The sequence below is a fragment of the Scardinius erythrophthalmus genome (assembly GCF_964197995.2).
Source record: "Scardinius erythrophthalmus genome assembly, chromosome: 3".
Taxonomy (NCBI): domain Eukaryota; kingdom Metazoa; phylum Chordata; class Actinopteri; order Cypriniformes; family Leuciscidae; genus Scardinius; species Scardinius erythrophthalmus.
This window is the reverse complement of record NC_138223.1, coordinates 17101583-17122376: the sequence shown is the minus strand read 5'-3', so window position 1 is coordinate 17122376 and position 20794 is coordinate 17101583. Positions and strand designations below refer to the sequence as shown.

Sequence of the window (20794 nt, the reverse complement as noted above, 5' to 3'; positions counted from 1 at the left end):
GCTTGAATCATTGGAAGTGGTAAAATAAAATAGATTGATAAGGGCAAACAAATCTAACTTGAATAACATATCAGAGGAACTGTAAAATAGTGAAAGAAGCTGCTGTTTATATGCGTGTGTGATGTTTGACAGGGTTAAATCCATTCAGAATTTTGCAGATTTCCAATCAAAACACAAAAAACTGATGGTAAGATGAATAAGACACATAATAAGTATATTTTGTGTTAACTGGATATCCAGCTGGATTATAAGTTAAATGGCAAGTTTACCAAAGCCTCTTGTTTGAAAAAGCATATTTGACTGAACATCCTTCATAAACATATCGCACAACAGCAGAAATACTGGATAAACTGTGGCAAGGTGCTTTACAATATCTGCCATTCACAAGGAAATGGCTCGGGTTGCAAATGTAACCCGGTTCCCTGAGAAGGAGAACGAGATGCTGCATCTTGGTGTTGACACTTTTGGGAACGGCATCAGCTCGCATTCACAACCTCAGACATTCTCTTTCGAAGTGGAACTTCAATGCTGTGTCTTGGTGTTGATGCCATGGGGAACGTAATACCCACTACGCCATGCTGAAGAAATGTCTGCCCCACTAGGCTTAGAGTACACACAAACAGAGTTGGCTTAGCACCTAAGTGACACTACGGATTCTGAAGAGCATGTCAGCACCTAAGGGCACAGCTTATGTGACATGTGCAAGAGATGCAGAGTGGCTCAGCTCCCCAAGCCAGTATCCACAAGTGTTTAGGGAATAACCCCTAAAACTTTTGAACCAGACAGGTCTTAGGCTGAAACAATGCTATAAGGGGAATACACAACAAAGCCTCAGCTATGTTATGCTAAGCTTGAGAGCCTCATAAGGAGCAGTCTACCAAGGGAGCATACTAGCAGTCAGTGAAAACCGTAGAAAAAATTCTGCCCATAGTTACAGCCTTAAGGCCCTTTCACACCGGATGCGTAACGAAAAATAGTTTGTGTGCGAATAGTTCGCGTCAAAACCCATCACATGAGCTGCGTAAACACGGTCTCTATCTCTATCTTTGACGATTAGCTTTCTATCCCAAATGTAGTTTAGCCTTCTAGCCAACACAGCACAGGACTATACAACGACGAAAACTATCACACAACATACTCACAGTCGTGATAACCGAGTTGGTTGGCAATGCTACGCCACACAATCATTGTCCTTGTAGTATGCGATTGGCTGAAGCCTTTTCTGTCGCCGCAAAAGTAAAAAAAAAAATCGACATCGAAGCGGAAAAAATAAAAGTCGTTTTTTCGCCGCAGCACATTCGCGTTCGGTGTGGAAGCGCTCATTACACAAACAGCTGATCAAAAAATAAAACCATCGTGCGAATTATTCGTGCATCAAAATCGCGTCCAGTGTGAAAGGACCTTTAGTCTCGGCACTGTCCAAGGGGGAACATATATATCCAAACCACAAACAAATCATAAGAGAGGGAGGCAATGGAAAGTATCATATGTAAAGGGGAGCATATGTCCCTACTTCAAACATAAGTTGGGGAGGGAGGTAAATGGAATAACAGGACTCTGCGCTGACTGCACGTTATAACTCCATCCACCTATATTGACCCTAAGGAAGAACTTGGGACTTAAAGGGAAGATTGTAGCCATACTTAAATTCTGAATAATCAGAGAGTGCAGAAAACAGAAGTGTGGGGCGCCTAGTGTTCCAATTATCATGACTCATATCATACTACCAAGCCACCCATAGTACATCCCTTTGTGAAGCCCAACAGTGGTTGGGGAGGGAGATAAATGGAATGGAGGGAAGCTCTGCAGACTGCCCAAAACAGTTTCATTTACCTTGTATCACCACTAAGAAAGAATATGACTGGAATTAAGCTATTAGCCCTACTTATAACTCCAGTATACTGGAGAAGGCGGTAAAAGAGGGGCATGGAATACTAGGGTTCTGCCCATGACAACCCTTAACATCAGGCTTCATTAATAATAGCACCCATCCCAAGGGGATACAGTCCATACTTCAAGCTCCAACCATAGTTGGAAAGGGAGGTAAATGGAATAAAGGGACATAATGCGGACTGCCCACCATAATTCCATCTACCTATTATCGAGCCTAAGGGGGTACTTATTTACGGGAAGCTTTCAGTCCTGCTTAGAACTCCAATCCAGAAATTGGAAAGGGCGGAAAAAGAAGAGCGTAAGACGTATGGCGTTCTGACCAATGTGACTCCTTTACCAAGCAACCAGGCCACAGGGGAACACACAGTCCTACTTAAAACCCAACAACAGTTAAAGGAGAACTCCGGTCAATTTTAACATTGAGCTCATTTTTTTGTAAATTTGGAGTGCTGTCAATACAGAGAACAACGACAAAAATCGGTGTTGCCTACACCGTGTTATCCTCTTTTTAAAATTTGCACCCTGTTGACTTCAATGGGGCAAGTTTTAAACCTGCTTTTAGCCTCTTAACATTCTTGATGTGTCATTACAAGTGCCCAGCCATTGTGAGTGATTCCTTCAGAGTGAACACGGGGAATCTGACTACAGTAGATGTGAAAAATATGAATAAAAGTGATGTTAATTCAGCCAGCGCACATACCTGTATTTACATCCTGTTTTCAGTCGAAGTCCACAGTAGTCGATTGTCGAGTTCACGCGCGTGATCATAGGTACTAAACCTATGCGCGTGAACTCGACAATCGACTACTGTGGACTTTGACTGAAAACAGCAGAATATAACTGACCTGGGCAGTAACAGAGAGATGAATCTCGGTTGTGGTAGTCCACTCTCCTATCAAGTGAAGAGGGCGGGATGCCCTCGGACATACAATAGACCACCAACACCATGAAAAAGTCTCTGCATCGCATCATTCGCATGACAGTAATATTTGCACTATCAGTGTGCTATACAAGAGACAGAGAGAGCGGTCAACTATCATCTCTTTTCCTTATTATTTTTACCCAAAAAAGAGAGAAAATCCTGCTTTATTCTCATGCTTTCTTAAGCAACAGTTGCTAAAAGTGATAGTTCACATACTCCCAAGAGAGGCCATGAATGACATACAGTTGTAATCGAAATTATTCAACCCCTGTTGCAAATAAGGTTTATTGTAAAAATGTAAAACTGTTTGACAAATTAACAAATCAAACAATATTAATTGAAATAGCTCAACACAACAAATGTTTCAAGTGGTTTCCTAGTTTTAATGACTTCTACAGTCTCAAAATGAATTAACACCTTCATGGCAAGCATCTTTAGTACTTAGAGGAACACCCTTTTGCTGTTATGACCTGCTGCAAACGAGATGTATAACCTGACACCAGCTTCTGGCAGCGTTTCTGAGAAATCTTAGCCCATTCCTCATGAGCAATGGCTTCCAGTTCAGAAATATTCTTGGGTTTACGTGCTGCAACCATCTTCTTCAAATCCCACCAGAGATTTTCTATGGTGTTCAAGTCAGGTGACTGTGATGGCCACCATAGAATCTTCCAGGATTTCTTCTGCAACCAAGCCTTGGTGGAATTTGAGGTATGCGTGGAATCATTGTCCTGTTGGAAGTTCAAATGGCGTGCAAGCTTCAGCTTCCTCACTGACGGCATGACGTTTTCTCCTAGGATTTCCTGATGCTTCAATGAATCCATTTTGTCTTCCACACACTGCAGGTTTCCAGTACCAGAGGATGGAAAGCAGCCCCAGAGCATCATGAGCCACCACCATGCTTAACTGTAGACAGAGTGTTGTTTTCAGCATATGCTTCATTCTTCTTCCTCCAGACATACCGCTGATCCATAGGGCCAAAAGGTTCCAGATTTGTTTCATTGCTCCACAGAAAAGAATCCCAAAACTTCTGTTTATATGATTTTGATCACTTTTCTTGTGCTTTTGGGTCAGTAGTGGTGTACGTCTTGGAGTTTTGGCATGGAAACCACTTGCTTTAAGTACTCGCCTTAGTGTGCAAGCTGAAACCTTAGTGTCTGTTGCCACCAAGTCTTGCTGCAGGTCTTTTATCGTCACTCGAGGGGTTTTCCGAACCTGCCTTCTCAGAAGTCTGGTTGCAGCCGTTGAAAACTTATTTTTTCTGCCCCATTCAGGTAGTGTAACCACAGTTCCTTTAACTTTGAACTTGTGTACTATGCTTCCAATGGTGTCTCAAGGATTGTTTAGTGCCTTTGCCATCTTTTTGTATTCTGTTCCTTGTTTGTGAAGGGCAATGGTATCTTCTCTTAACTTTTTCAGATCGTGGGTCTTGCCTTGGACAGGGTTCCCACACCTTGGTTAACTTCAAATTCAAGGACCTTTCAAGGACTTTCCAGGTCCAATACCCTCAAATTCAAGGACTTAATGTGGGGACACATTTCAAGTGAGAGCAATGTTATCATGTAATCATGTTACCTTGTAAGAGACATTGTTACAGTTTTCATGTGTCAAACACAACTATGCAAAAAAGCTTTTGTTTGCATTATTTTTGTACATTTGACAGAGATCTGATATTCTATTTGTCGTATTTCTGTTTTGCACAAAAACTGAAGAAAATTCGGTACATCCTATACTGTATTCTAAAATGATCTCTAAATTTTGCATGGATTTCATTGAAAAGAGCTTAGGCTCATGTAACCAGAAGTTTTAAGATATATGAATATACTTTTAAGTTTTTCTTGCCTCATGGGTTTACATTATCCTAAAAATTGCATAGCAATTCAACATTACATTAAATAAAATATTTGGGCAACAGATTATCACAAATGTTTTATGTTTATTGAACACAATATGCAGTCATTGACTGAACATATTTGGCTTTGGTGTATGCACTGAAAACATATCACAACATAGTGCAGATCAAATACATTATAAAACATTCCAATATGGGACATTAACATAAGGCCATGAATGGATAAACAATATACATTAAATACATAAAATCCAACACAAGGCAAAAACATTCCCCGAGGTAGTCTGTGGTGGTTTTCCTTTTTAGATTGATTGTCGGTTTATTAACTTTGTCTTCATTTGCTTTTCAATTCATTCAATTTCTCGTCAAGCGATTTTTCCACTTCCACCATTTCTGCTCTCTTTTCCTTTGCTCCCTTCCTTAAGCTGTTAGATTTGGCAATTAGAGTTAGTTTGCCAGTTTTCTCTGCCTCAAGAGCCAATTTGTCAGCAGAGGTCTCAAGTGCATCCATGTCATCTTTCAGTCTTTTTTTCTTCATTTTAAGTTCATCAATTTCATCCAGCACATATTTTCTCTTATTGTTTTTTTCCGCATCATCTCTCTTTCTTCTCATATCCTCAAGATGTGTGATATACCTTTGTCGGGCACCTCCAACTGACATCAATAGCTGTTTGTCAATTGTGACATTCTTGGTGCCACCCACAGCCCTGAGGTGGTCCGAAATGCACCTCTGTGCCACATACGAATCTTCTGAAAGGTTATCATCCTCAATTTGACGGTTGATTGAAAATCCACGCTCTACAGAGGCTTGCCCATGTGAAAGGAGGAGGAGTTGGCGGCAGAGTCTCCATAGCTTTTCATATGGTTTCTGTGTGGACATCCTGTCATGCAAAAAAGTGTCAACCCTGTCTGTGTATGGATCAAAGTGGGAGAATTGTGAACTCTGAGGCAGCACAATCTCCTCAATGAATTGACTGTAGAGTCGAATTAACTCGTCACAGTCTTCTTCATTCACACGGTGGACATTCACAAGGTATGTCAAAGCCTTCCTGAACTTAGCTATTCCGACACCTACATCTTTGCAGGCCATTTCCCTTGGATCAAGGAAGGAAAGATGAGAGACAAGAGGGTATTTGAGGGGGGACTTCTCAATAAACTTCTGTACAGTTGAAACCAAGCATTTCTTGCAAGTGTGTTTGAAGAGCAGGAGTGTTTTCTGTCCTATTGTCTTCGATGTGGACACGTCCCTCAAAATTCTCCCTGTAACAAAACCCAAGTCCACCTGTGAGGAGTCAACATGACAGTCTTGATCTCCCACCTCAACGTCCAGAAGTTTATGAGGTGTTGTTGCTTTATTCATGATGTCTTTTTTGATGCATCTGCACATCAGGCTCTTCAGCAGCTTGAACAGGTCTGTTGAAACAAATGGCACCATGGGCTTATCAGTCTGGTAGCACGCAAGAAATGGAGTCACTTCCTTGCTCACTGACAAGATGAAATTAAGTTTAGCGGCCATGAGTGGATCTTCAACAGCCTCCTGAACCACCTCAAAAGACTTTGTCCCTGGATTTGGACACCTCTTTTCCTTAACAGCATTGACATATGCAGCCATGTGGGGTAAAACTTCCAACGCCCTTTCTAGTACAGGCACATTTTCCAGCCATCTTGTCCTGCAAAACTTTAGTGGTTTTGGGGAACCTGATCCTGTTATGTGGAAATAATCTTCTCTACGAGCTGGAGAATCCCTCAGAAGGTGGTGCATGGATTGCAATATGCTGCCAACTTTCCAGTCTGTCCCTTCCACTCCTTTCAGAAAGGCTCCGTGTGCAATATGGAGGCCGCAGCTGCCAATATTGATAAGGTGTACATTATGAGTATCTTGGAGGGATTTGTCAACCTTTGAATAAAAAGACCAGTTCACATTTGGTCCATCCATGGAGATCTGAACCATGTTTTCTTTTGGCAGATTTTCAGTACTCCTCTCATAGACTGATTTAAGGTCTACTGCAGTGGCGTGTCCCATGAATTGTGAGTCATAAAATCTTGTCACAACTTTGTCCCCATCCCATAAACGGACATGAAAGTCACATTGCTTTGATTGTGTTTTTCTGTTAAGGCTCTCATCAAAGAGAAGTACATAGTCCTCCCTATCAGAATAGAGTTTTTTGCACAACAAGTGTTTGAAATGCGGAGCCAAACCATGGGTGCAAATGTACATGGACTTTGTTGCTCCACAGGCAAAAGTCTTTGCAATTGCACTGTCGGGGAACATTGCAGAAAATAGCACACCTAAAAGTAAAGAAAAAAGAAAAAGATTGAAATCAAACATTTTTATTTGTGTGGATATGACGGTGAGGATATTTTCCTTTTAAATCCCTAATTTGAAGGCGAAAGTAAAATTTGCGCGTCCGCACAGGCATTCATAATGGTGAAGCGAGCATTTGGTTTTTCCATAGGAATGAACTGAGAACGCTCGCTCTGTTCTGCCCGTGGACAAGTGCGGCCGTGCGCTTTTTAATTTCGATTTCAAATTAGCACCAATTCGGGGGCGGATTGCTTGAATGGTGAGTTCATTAGCCTATTATTCTTAATGAAAATTATCTTAAATGGGCACTTTTACATTTCCCTTTGACACCAAATATTCTGTCATCCTCTTGTTAGTCAGCTCTTTACTGACTGATAAATGAAATCTGACTCCTGTTGCTGATCTGTTCTGCGACTCTCTGTCAGCTCGCGATTTGTTAGGCAGACACCATTCAGTTTTTAATTGTAGTGTCTGTTCTCTGACTGAACTAAATGATTTTATAAAAAAAATAATAATAATCAAATCGACGGTGGGCAACTGATAACCGGTGTTGCTTCTGAACACCGGTAACACCGTCACCCACTATCGTACCATGCCTAGTTTGACTGTGTGTTTTCAAAATACAGCCACCACAAAGTCAGATTTTAGCACCACCTTTGACTGTGTGAAATCATTTTGAAGCATATAAAATCATACAAATACAAATACAAATATTTGCATACAAATCTGTGACTGTATTAAATCAGACTTTGGCATTTGGTATTTTTCTGCACTTAATGCCTTGGAATCTCAAAATTAAGCCATAGGTAAAAGTTAAAATCATTTAATTTACCTGTCCCTTCACTGGAATTGAAAGAGTAGTGAGACTCCATCATGTTCAAACACCACAGGACCTCAGCTTTTAATGTGTCCTCTCTGGGAACGCCTGTGATTATTGATTGTTTGGAGGACGTGGCGATGGTGCTAGTCGTTGCAGGTGTACATGGTGTAGGAGTTGATGTCCCCAACCTTTCCACAAAGTTGACTAAAGTGGGCGCTGTAAGAAATAGTAAAAGACATATTGTAGGAAATAACACTGACTTATTGTAATACAACTGTTATATGACACCTAAATATAACACCGTTTGGGCACAAGGACTTAAATGCCACCTTTAAAAACACTCAATCCAGACCCATGTAACATCTGATATAACTATTTCATGTGGTGGTAAATAGTCAGGTAAGTATACTTGTATATATACATCCATCAATCATAAACAAATTAGCTTATAGCCTAGATATGTTAACACAATATTTGATTTACAATGGGTGACACACAATATCTTGGTAAGCCTACTGATGCCACTGATTGGGCTGCAACAAACGATTAGGCTATTTTGATAATTGATTAATCTAACGATTATTACAACAATTATTGACTAATTGACTAATCTTATAGTTACACATTGTTCTTGAGTTACACATATTCTAACTAATAAATAGGGGTGGGCGATATGGCAAAAATATATCACGATTTTTTTTTCAGGAAAATCACAATTCACGATTTTATCACGATTCTTTTTCATGTTCGTTTTGCAAGTGACTGAGCAAGACCGCCAAACTAATGTCCCCATTTTAGCCTTATAGGCAGCGAAATATAAAATGAAAAAGAATGACAGACATTTAGGCTAAAGTGGCGAAGATAAAAGATTGTCATTATTTTCTTGAATAAAGTAATTAAATGAACAAATATGAAAATAAAACAACATCATAAACTGTATAAATTATACATTGATTCTTACTAAAGCTACTTATTTAAAGTTAGGCTATTTTTTTTTATAATATGGAAGTCAATGGGGACAGTTAGTTACCCACATTCTTCAAAATATCTTATTTTGTGTTCAGCACAAGAAATAAAATAATACAGGTTTGTAACAACATTAGAGTGAGTAAATAATGACAGAATAATTCATTTTTATTTTTGGGTGAACTATCTCTTTAAGGACAAGCGGCAGTATGTTTACAGGCTACTGTCGCGCGTCTAATATGCACGCATTTGACAAGCATATTTTCTCTCAATTTTCTCTGTTTGCTTTCACTTTAGACATAACCAACTTTATGTAAACCTTGTGTGTATTTGACAGTATTAGCGCAATAAGACGCAAAAGATAATTTAGTTCAGTAAGTTAACCAGGCGCTGTTAGACAGGCTTTTAGTGCATGTGCGCTTCGGGTGTAACTTAACGTTATGTGCTCAGAAAAGCGCACGTTAGAACAGCGCATCAGCACGTGAATGACATGTTTAACCAGCAAGGTTTTAAATCACATGCAAATAATAAACTTTTGTCAACTGCAGTGTGTCCCTTTCCTCTGCGTTAACATTTGATGTGAATATACGTCGCGTTGTACAGTATGTTGAGACGGTGGTGCCAGAACTGCAACTCAAAAGCAGATCGTGGAGACATATCAAGTGATATCGCACACCCCTAATAATAAATAAGGTATTTTCTTAAAAATATATATATTTAATAGTGTAAAGCTGCTTGCTTTCAATCAATCTATATAAATAAACGTGACGTGACTGGAGTGCCGATACTTTCAAGTTCACTGTTCAACTCAACAGCCTTCAATGACTAACATTTCACAGCGAGACATTTAACGTTAAATAACAGCAAAAAACACCTAGCAGCTAACATTCAATCAACATTTCTGTCAGATGCACTATGGTAGGACTTACCTGCTTTTGATTTCCGAAGTGCTGTCTTGTGTGTAGATCCAGCCGCATGACTTGAGAGCGCCGCTTCTCCCATGCTATCCACTTTGATTGATTTACAACAGGCTCTGCACCTGGCTAAGTGATGCCCCTTTGGATCTCTGGCAAGCCATTCTTTATAATTTTCTTTGGTGAGCCAAATATCCTGAAACTTACACTTTCCAGGCATCGCGTTTGAGCCTATTTTTGCAATGCCTGTGAGTGGGAAACGTTGAGGTACCAGCGCGCGTGATTGTCATGGCAACGTACAAAACAAAGTACCTCACGCGGGAAACACTTAACGTAAATGCGCGTAATGCAAGCTAGTATGTAGCATAAGATGCGAAATAACACATACATTAACGACAGATTTTTTTTTTCCCAGAAAACTTCTTGCACAAAATAAATTCAAGCACTTTCAAGGACCTGTAGCTATGCATGTTTATTTTCAAGAACTTTCCAGGGCCTTGAAATTTATTTTTCAGATTCACAAACTTTCAAGGATTTCAAGGACCCGTGGGAACCCTGCTTGGAGGTGCAAAAGAGTCAAGAGGGCGAGATGGGAGCATCAAGGAGGAAAGATTTCTCCTTCTCCCTGATCCCCAAAACGTTTAGCCACAGGTGTCTCTCCATAACCACCATCGCCGCCATCAAACAACTAATGGCCGCAGCCATCTGTTTGGTGGCCCAGAGAGCCAGATCTGTGGCCTCAAGTGACTACCAATTTCTCATGTAACCAAGTCAGACTTAACCTGGCAGTGGCGCAGGCCATCACATACAAAAATTCCCTGTATACGGGGCTGACAGAAGGAGTAGACTCAGTCATAACACTATCATTTCTCTGCTCTAATTACATCTAGTTTCTCAGATAACAATGCTGTCTAGCTCTTCAGAACTAGGAGCCACCAGCAGCATGCTTTCTGCTGGATCAGAAGAATCTGTAGAGCGGGCTTCTAAATCCAACAAATCGCTCAAACTGGCTAGAGGAGACTGGGAAATTGACACGCCTTTCCCAAACTCCTCCACCAGTTCAAACTGCGATCCCCAGTAATTGAGCCGCCACACTGCCTCAGCAGGGCCCGGTCTGTGGAGTGCAGACGTTTGTCCCTCTCCCAAGCATAAGCAGAGCTTCCTTACAGTAAACTTATCACAGTGAGCACATCCAACTCCTTTAAGAGCTGAACGTTCATGCTACACTTCGAGGCAGATGACGCAGAGCTCATGCGAGTCCTCAGGTATAAAATAATGCCTACACAGAGGAACACAATGTCTGAAACTCTTGCTGTTCTCCATTGTTTACTTCACACGCTTGCAAACAAACGGCGCTTGAAGACAAAAAAGCTGATGATGTGCAACTCAGGCCCCTTTTAAACTCTCGGGCAATCCACTTGTGCCATCATAGACTGCCTTCTGCCAATGATTATTGCCATTAGTTTATACATGCTGTCCGTGACCAAGGCGTTCCCCATAGCATCAACACCAAGACACAGCATCAAATTTCTACTGTAAAAAGGGAACTATTTGGCTTGACTCAAGGTGTATGAAGTTTGTTGAAGGAAGGAAATGTATCAACGTATCAACTGTTTAGATCTTCTTAGTACACTAATCCATAGGTCTTCTTCAACCCTGCTCCTGGGGACGCAATGTCATTCAGAGTTTAACTTCAACCCTAAACAAACACACCTGAATCAGCTTACTGTATCAAGCTCTTCAGGAGCGCTTGAAAATCACAAGCTGAAACAGGATGAATATAAAATTTGCAGGAAAGTGGACCACCCGGGTTAGCATGTCCATTACTATGCTGGTCTGGGTTGGTCCCATGTAGAGGTCTGCAAGCCCGTCGGGACCCGACGGGGCCCGACACGCTAAGCCCATTCGGGCCGGGCTCGGGCCATTTTTTTTTTTTACAGATCGGGCTAGGGTCGGACTCAGGCTTATTTAGCTTCTCTCCTTTCATTGTGCCCATATACGTGCAGAGCACACGTCACATAATGTGTGTGAAATATTGTTGTATTTATTATTTTATAAATATTAAACATCGCCTAAGCAACACAAACGCAATACGCAAATTGTCACAAATACGCACGCGTCACTCACGTGCATTAACAGGTGACAGTTGACCATGCAGAGGATCAGGGAGAAGTTGGATTTTTTATTAATATTATTTAACATTAGCCAGTTGGCGAAGAGTTCTTCATTTTTGAACATTGTTCTTTGGTTTTCTTAAAAGCAAAGAAAGGTAGGCCGTTTATTTACTTATTTTTGCGGTTGGATCCCGTGGCACTATATTCTCTACTGCATGCTTAGGCTTCTCTCTAATGGACAGTCTGTTCAATATTTGTGGGCATGATTGGTGATGTTTCAGGCCAATAATAAAAGTTTACCTTTTAGTAGCGTGTGATGTGTCGTGCGTGAAGCAGAGACAGCGCGCATCAGAGAGCGCGCATCAAAGAACGCGCGTCACAGAGAGCTTAAAGTGATACGTCTCGGGTCGGGTCAGGTTCGGGCTGAAAAAATTGCAGCCGTTGTCGGGCTGGGGCCGGGTAGGGCTTGAACACCACGGGCTCTAGTCCCATGTGCTCTGAAAACAGTTTATTTCCACCATATTAATAATACCACTAGAACAATAACGTCATAGTCTCTAATAATTTGGTTTTAATTTACCACATTTGTTATAGATAATTAGATTGGCAACTAAATGTGTCTGTATGATATGGAGAAAGGGGAGCTGGGTTTTGTGTGAGTGACTGACAGCAGTAATTGCCTTCTCTATGGCCCAGCTTCATAAATCTGCATTATGCAAATTTCTCTTGTTGAGGCTTGACAGGTATCACCTCCTCCTAAAACTGTATAATAACAACTTACTTTCTGTTTAAGGAAATTATGTAAAGAGCAACATCATCCAAATTCTGACAGATCATGCATAACTTAAAATATCGCTCATGGCCACTTATATCACTCAGCCAAATACAATGATCCTCTTGGCAGAAGACATCAGCTAAAACATCATGCCATTTTAAGATTAATATATTATTAAGATAACACACAAAAGAGATTCTGACTTTGCTGACTGACTCTGAGAAAGAGTCAAATGAGGATAAACCTCTAAAGCGAAGGCAGGATGCATTTAGATGATGTGGGGTGCATTAAACTGGAGAAATATGTAGCAATTTAAGCAATATAAAGTAAATGTGCAGAACAGAAGCTAATGCATGTGTGATCATCCATTTATTCCGTTATTTGTTTTATAATAGATTGGATTACTTAAAGTCACTTGGATTACTAATTGTTTAGTATGTGACAGTGTTATTTCACGGAAAAACAATGCATTGTTTTAGCAGGAAGATTGATGGAGAATGTTTCTGTGCACAATGGAAAGTTTTCATCTTCACCTTATCACAGTCAGGCAAGAGGATGTGGTCAAAGAGATTCTTTTTTTTCTCAGCTTAACAATGAACCACCTGTTGTCCACTTCAACACTAAAACAGATTTTATGACGTCAGCTACTAACTCATTGACAAAAGAGCATTCATTCTTTAAAGTCAGCATGAAATGGAAGTCTCAATAGTCTTTTCTTCCCTATTGTGATGTACAGTATATCCAAGTGAAACAGCTTCCTAACAAGACAAAATGTAGGGCGGAACTTGTCCATTGGAAATTGATTGGATCGTTGTGGTTTGCTATTGATGTGATCTCATGTCAGTGACAGGTTGTCCCATCCTCACAACAAATCAGAGAACAGAAGGGCAGAGAGGGAAGTTATTTTGATTAAAGATTATGAAGGCACATAAATTAAAAAAAAATATGATGATCAAGGATAAATCATTTATAATAAATACTACATTCCTACATAAAATACAAAAAAAAAAAAAAAAAAAAAAATTGCACATTTTGATTACAGTGTGACTTTAAAGGGATAGTTCACCCAAAAAAATGTATAAAGACATCTCAAAACTAACCAATTATTACCTAACATTAAAGAAGATTAGTAAATACTGTAACAAATGTATTGCTCATTGTTAGTTAATGTTAGTTAATACATTAACTAATGTTAACAAATGAAACCTTATTGTAAAGTGTTACGAGTTACTCTTTTACAAGAATCAGAATGATCCTTATTGCCAAGTATGCTTACACATACAAGGAATTTGTCTTGGTGACAGAGCACAGACAGAATCCATTGGACAGACAGAATGACAACTACAAAATAGACAATAGATGTATGTACAGGTATGTTACATACAAATGAAAGGGAATGTGAATAAGAGGTATGGGATGCTAAATACATATAAGTATAAATAGTTTTGTGGATTGCACGTTTATTGCCCAGTGGGGGCATTTAACTGTTAATGAGGTAGATGGTCTTCTTGTGCCTGGCTGTTCTGGTGCTCAGAGCTCTGTAGGACCGACCAGACAGCAAGAGTTCAAAGAGGAAGTGGCCTGAATGTGAGGGGTCCAGAGTGATTTTGCCAGCCATTTTACTCACTCTGGATGAGTACAGTTCTTGGAGAGAAGGGAGGGGTGTACAAAAGATTCTCCCATTTTTTACAGGCATGTATTGCAAATGTTAAGCACAAGCATCATTGTGAGCATGACAAGTGATTTGAATGGCAAACTGATAATTTGTAGGCTAATTGCTGTCACAATAATTATTCTGTCACAATGTGAGGTATTGCTTTTTTTTTTTTTTTTTTAACCATCTACTCATGGCTGTTAACCAGACAGCCTCCATTTAGTATCGCAAGTTGCAATCTGCCAAAACACCATAAAAAAAGGACAGCTTTCTGAGAAATGGACAGGATTAGAGACAATAGTATCTTGGCTATGTTGCTGAAAGGTCATCCTTGATGTCCGACAGCAAAGAGCAGAGACAAGTTATAATCTCACGGTATGAAACTTTGTATGGGATTTTTTCCTCTGACTTTGAGAAGAAGAGTTTTAAGACAAGTTTTAAAACTGAAAGGAATGCCATGAGCATAATATCCCAAGTGGGCAGTATCTAGCATCTTGTTTTATGTTACATAATGGTATTTGCATTTTAACTCAAAGCCAAATATTTAAAGAGTAAGGGCCCTATCTTGCACCCAGCGCAATTGACTTGTACACCGACGCATGTATCATTCCTATTTTGCACCCGCGCAAAGCGCGCTTTTCCCTCCACAGAAGCACGTCGCTAAACTAGGGAATGAATTTGCGCTTGTAACGACGGACAGAACCGCCGTTACAATAGGAATCCGCTTTAGAACAAACGGCCTGCTCTTAAAGGGAATGTGAGATGACGCTCTGATTGGTTTATTTCACGTTACGCCCAAACCACACCTATGAATAATGAAGCTACTTCAGACCAACCCATTTTAGATTTGCGCCTGGCGCAAGAGTCATTTATCCCGCCGGGAAAATAGCAACAGCGCCAAGACCCGCCCACAAAGTTACATGCGCTTTGCGCTTTGCCACTTGCGTTTCAGATCGTTAAAATAGGGCCCTTAGAGTTGGTTGACATGTAGGTGCAGCGTTACTTTAAGTCAACAGAATGTCTAAAGGGGACCATCAAAATAAAATATTCATATAAATGTATAGCATGCATAACACATAAAATGCACATTTTAGCATTTTAACACACACACACACACATACATCATGCATATTTGTGTTTTCACACATTATGTCCACACATCCCTGTCCACTCACATACAACCTGTACAGTTATTTAAAAAAAAAATCCATTCAATAAATAAGATAGTCTTTGCAGAAATTGCCTCTCGCCATCAGTTCCCGATTTAAATCTTATCCAGGGTCTAGCAAGACTGTCATTCTTCATTTTAATCCTTGAATCAACCCTATTTGCTCTCATAGTATACAATAATGGAAAGTGATCAGAAATCTCAAATCTCAAAATCCCTAACATGTGCAAAGAGTTCACTGGATATGATGTAGTCAATCACACTGCATCCAGCTGTAGGCACAAATCTAACGTCACCATTTGTATCTTTTCCAACTTTTCCATTTACAAAGTGTATATTTAAAGTACATATCCAAAAGACAGCGACCAAAAGTATTGACAACCATATCTTTTGATTTTCTATTCCATTCAAAATAATCATTAGTGTAATATCTATACCACATGCTATATATTCAGAATCATCACACTGACTGTAGTCACATTCATTGCCAGTTCTAGTATTTAAATCTCCTGTAATAATTAATTGTACATCTTCTCCTACTTGATCTAGCACGTTTTAAATGTCATTTTCCAGATAAGTGATGCCATTTTTCTCTTCTCTATTTCTATATGAACTGGATCCCTCTGGAAAAATATAGTCAGTTGCTTGTTTACAGATTTTAGAAAAATGTTTCACAATAGAATCATGTACATATACACATATACCTCCAATGTAACGTCCAATAGCTGCAACACGCTTATGCATGAGACATAAACCTGTGTAACCAGCCAATAAGTGACAGAACTCAGACTCATCTTTTGACCACACTTCAGTCAAACAGATGATAGATTTCCCCCGCAAGGTATCCATTAACTCACTGTTATTGACTATCGTATTTAACCCTTGAACATTCCATGAGATCATAGTAAATTCATCTGGGCCGAGGCCGTCATCCTACCTTGCACGAGTGTCAAATGTGTCTTCATTATTCAGTCCAATTTCAACCACAGACTCTGACTTGGTGTCATAAGTGAAAACTCTACCGTCCACAAAAAGTTTATCAAAACAAAGCGACATCCTTGTGTTAGGTTGATTTAGACGAAGAGTTTGCATATAAGTAACCAGCTTTCTCCGTATCTCACGCACTCGAATACTGAAGTCCCTTTGACACCTGAATTTGGCCATTAGATCTACCATCTTCACTGTTGCTTCGTTCACGCCATTCTCGTGTTTTCTGTCGTGCCTTCTGTAAAATCTCATCCTTATCCTTCCACCTGGTGAAACGGACAACCACCGGTCGCACTCTCCCAGATGATCTCTTCCCAACCCGGTGAGCACGTTCGATCGGGTGTTCCACATCGCTTTTGGCTCTGTCCAGATCAAAATATTTGTTAACATGGTCCCGCACCTTCTTCTCACTCTCTTCCCATATTTCCCGATCCGATTCCGGAATGCCATAAAAGACAAGATTATCTCGTCTGTTCTGATTTTTTATAAAGTTGAAGTTTTTAATCAAGTTGAAGTTTTGGACAGCAACATTACCTATGGTGAAATGTTTAAAACTATTGTCAATGAGCAATGGAAATGAGCAATGGAAAAGCCCCTGGTCCAGATGGCATTATTATTGAGATGATGAAAGCAGCATCACATATGTTATGTCCTATCATGCTCTCTCTATATAACAAAATATTAGACACAGGTGACATCCCTGAGGCTTGGTGTAAGGCCGTGATTTGCTCATTATATAAGAGTGGTGATAGAAACAATGTTGAAAATTATAGAGGAATCTCATTGCTTAATGTACTTGGTAAAATGTTTACAAAGATTTTGAACAGGAGACTAGTAGCCTTTGTAGAAGTAAATAATATGTTTTATGAAGAACAAGCAGGTTACTGGTCACGTTATTCCAGAATGGATAATATTTTTGTCGTTCAGAAATATATTACAAAGCGAAAAGGAAGGATGTACTGTATATTTATTGATTTCTCCAAAGCTTTTGATAGCGTCCAGCATAGTCTCCTGTACTTTACTCTCATTAGGAATGGTATTGGTGGAAAAGTTTTTAGTGTACTGAAAACTGTAAAGGTAAAGGTATTCAGATTGAAAGTATCACAGAAGTGCAGACCTTATTGTATGCTGATGATATGGCTAATGTGTCAGATACAATTGGTGGATTGAAGAAGGAAATTGAACAGCTGGAAATATTCTGTAACCGTTACCGTCTGAGAGTGAATTTGTGTAAAACAAAAGTTAAGGTTTTTAGAAGAGGGGGCTTTTTAAATAAGAATGAAAAATGGTATTTTGCTGGTGAGTAAATTGAAGTGGTCAATGCTTATAAATATATGGGTATGTGGTTACACCAAAATTGTCTTGGTGGAAAACTCGACAACACTTAGAAAACCAAGGTAAGAAGGCAATTCTTTCTTTATTAAGGTTTGTTTGTAAGCATAAAAATAGCTGTAACCAAGCATTGTATTTGTTTGACCACATGGTTGCACCCATATTGTAGTATAGGTCTGAGATATGGGGCTTTATGCCAGTGGAGTGTATTGAGAATGTTCAGTTATCCTTCTGTAAAAAAAAAGCAAAAAAAAACCTCCTGTGTATCAGTACAGGTGTGAGCAATGTAGCTGTTTTGGGTGATCTGGGTAGATTTGCATTGTCTACTACCTATATGAAAAGGTGTATCATGTATTGGATAAAATTAGTGTCCATGTCTAATTATCTGTATTGTTGGGAACTTTTTATTCCTTCATCGAAGCAAAAACCAGGAGACTTGAGATGGATCTTATAAGCAGAAGAAATTTATTCTTCCGAGTCTGTAGTTCATCAAGTCTGTAGTTCATCATCATCAAGTCTAACTCATAATACAGTATTCATTGTAATTATACTTTTCAAAGAGGGGAGGGATTACATAGAGGTGGAGACTCTGAATAAAGCATGTAAATGAGTATACAGGTTAAGGAACCCGCCCCAGACTCCAGCGTGTTACCAGTCTCAATCCAATCAGCATAACCATTCAAATGCATATGTGCTAATCCAATCAGCCTAACGATTCAACGTCTGGACTGTGGCTCTGGCTCCAAGAGCCATTAAAGACAATAGGTTAGCGTCTCCGTGATCTGACTCATTTAACTTACAAAGGAAAAACAGGTCTGGCAGGAATATCTTGCTGTAAACTCAATAATCACTTTCTCAGTTTATATACTATTGTAGTTGAAACTTAAATTAAACATTTAATAAATTTGTAATACAACAGTATCCTAGAAAATGTTATAATATACTTTTTCAGTTAGATGAAGTAGGTAGAAAAACATGGGTTTCTGGCATTCGAGTTCTAATTGTATTTCTATTAGTGATGCTCCGATTGATCGGCCGCCGATCATGATCGGCCGATATTGGCAAAAAATAGCTTGATCGGCAACCCCCAAAAGCGCCGATCAAAAAAGCCGATCACGTGACGTAAATAACTCGCGCAACTTTTCCGCTTGCGCGGCAACACAACAGCAGAGCAGAGCTTGCTTAACAGTGGCAAAATGAGTTCTCCTATGACGGCAATTCAATGGCAATTATAAACGAGCGCACAACTGATGCTGGCGCGCGCGGTAAATGACATTCGCGAGAGGATAACAGATCTACGCGCGAGGAAACGGGAACTCGCGAGTCGCGAGCTCATTCAAACCCTGTGCGGGCGCATGACATCTCTGCCCTCGCGCGCGCGCATGATCATTCCCCACACTCTCGCGCTTGATCTCCTCTCGCCTGCTGATTTTGCTCGCTCAAACACTTTTATTTTTGGCAGTCGAGGGGCGGGACTTACTGTTTTAATAACCTCAAATGTCATTGTCATTATTTTATTTTTTGGATCTGATAGTTAGTTCCTCAACTACATCCATTGTAGTCTGCCTGACCCCTCTTTGTTTTGAAAAATTATACTGTGCCTTATTTGGAAAAGGTGGCCTACAGTAGCCTTATGTTATCTTGTTTTCTAACTACAATTAAATAAATATTGGTGGTTCTTCAAGATTTTCTTGACTCTAGCATATTTCCATTCTGTGATCGGCAGTGATCGGCAATCGGCAGATCATGATTTTGGTGATCGGTAATCGGTGATCGGCCCCAAAAATGCTGATCGGAGCATCACTAATTTCTATGGTTTCTCTAGTGCCTGGGAGGCTCAAAGTGTAGGTGATATAAGACCATTCACATCTATCCTGAATCAACAATTGAGAGAAAAAGCTCAAAATGCATGGTACACATCAGTTTTAGAAAATAAGAAGTTGAATATATATTCACAATGCAAGTCCCTGGTGGTACAGGGGAGCTACACTGCATCTATATATAACATACAGCTGGTATGATCTCTGTTCAGATGCTCAGGGCACTGTTTAGCTATAGAAAGAGGTAGACTGAGTAATATACCAATGACAGAGAATCTGTAATTATTGTAATCTAACTAGGCCTAATACCTCTGTGATTGAAGATGAGAAGCATTTCTTGTATGATTGTTCTTTGTACATGGATCTGCGTGATCTCACACTTGGTGTTGGTGATGTTTGTATTGATATGTCACAGGTTTGTGAGTCGAGGCATTGTATATATATCATGGAATGAAGAAAAGAGCATCTGTCATGCTATTGTGACTTTGTGGAACTATGGGCTGAGAGGCCATGTATTCCTGAAATAAATTTGATTGATTGATTACAACCTGTACAGACTCTTTCCAAATACTAATTAATTTGACTTATGAGCCAAATAAAAGATCAGGACATGTGTATAATTACTATGACATATTTAGAATATTGTGTGCCTCTTAAATCTAATAAGCCCTAAATGTCACAGATGATTTATGACATTATTTTATGAAGGTATTATCAATTTTACCTGAATTTCATTTCTTAATCATATTGCTAATAGTGCTTTGGTATTAATTATGAATAGGTTTTTGAATAATACAACTGCTGGACTGCCTCCTAGTAACCACAATGCCAATTGAATTGGACATTTTAATCAAAGGAATATTATTCTTCTGGTAGGTAGGAGAAAAGCAAAAGGACAAGGGTACATATATTATTCTACTGAGAGCGCATAGAAATTATTTTAAGTTGCATAATGACCCATCGCATAGTATGAAGGCAATAACTGGCATTTGATTGTTTAACCTGTGTGTAATTTTATTCAGATTACAGGGCAGCTAACATTTCAGGAACAATTCCAGTCATGCAAAAATATTTTGATTAAAATTGAATCTGTATTTTTTTCCTCATACTCTTCTCTGCAGTGCTGATGAGAGGTTTGATGCTACCTTCCATACGAATGTCCTGGTTAATGCATCAGGTGCCTGTCAGTACATACCACCAGGTATGCATTATCCTTACCACTTTTAATTATCCAAACACACAAATAAGGTCAAATATAAGTCTGACAGATTTAAG

General features: G+C 39.5%; 2 protein-coding genes across 2 annotated transcripts in view; one reads left to right on the top strand and one right to left on the bottom strand.

The window, feature by feature from the left end:
• The window catches only part of chrna8 (cholinergic receptor, nicotinic, alpha 8), a gene marked incomplete at its 5' end in the record, with an annotated part of 97981 nt that overhangs the window by 61217 nt on the left and 15970 nt on the right, over positions 1-20794 (top strand). The window contains one exon of the mRNA XM_081361042.1: positions 20641-20720. Within this exon, the coding sequence (XP_081217168.1) occupies positions 20641-20720 (80 nt within the window). The remainder of the gene's footprint in view (positions 1-20640; positions 20721-20794) is intronic.
• Positions 4730-10227, bottom strand: LOC308688415 (uncharacterized protein). Its single transcript, XM_081361437.1, has 3 exons — positions 9685-10227; positions 7802-8005; positions 4730-6953 (listed from the first exon to the last, which is right to left on the bottom strand). The coding sequence occupies exons 1-3, from the start codon at positions 9887-9889 to the stop codon at positions 4999-5001; spliced, it is 2364 nt and encodes a 787-aa protein (XP_081217563.1). The 5' UTR covers positions 9890-10227; the 3' UTR covers positions 4730-4998.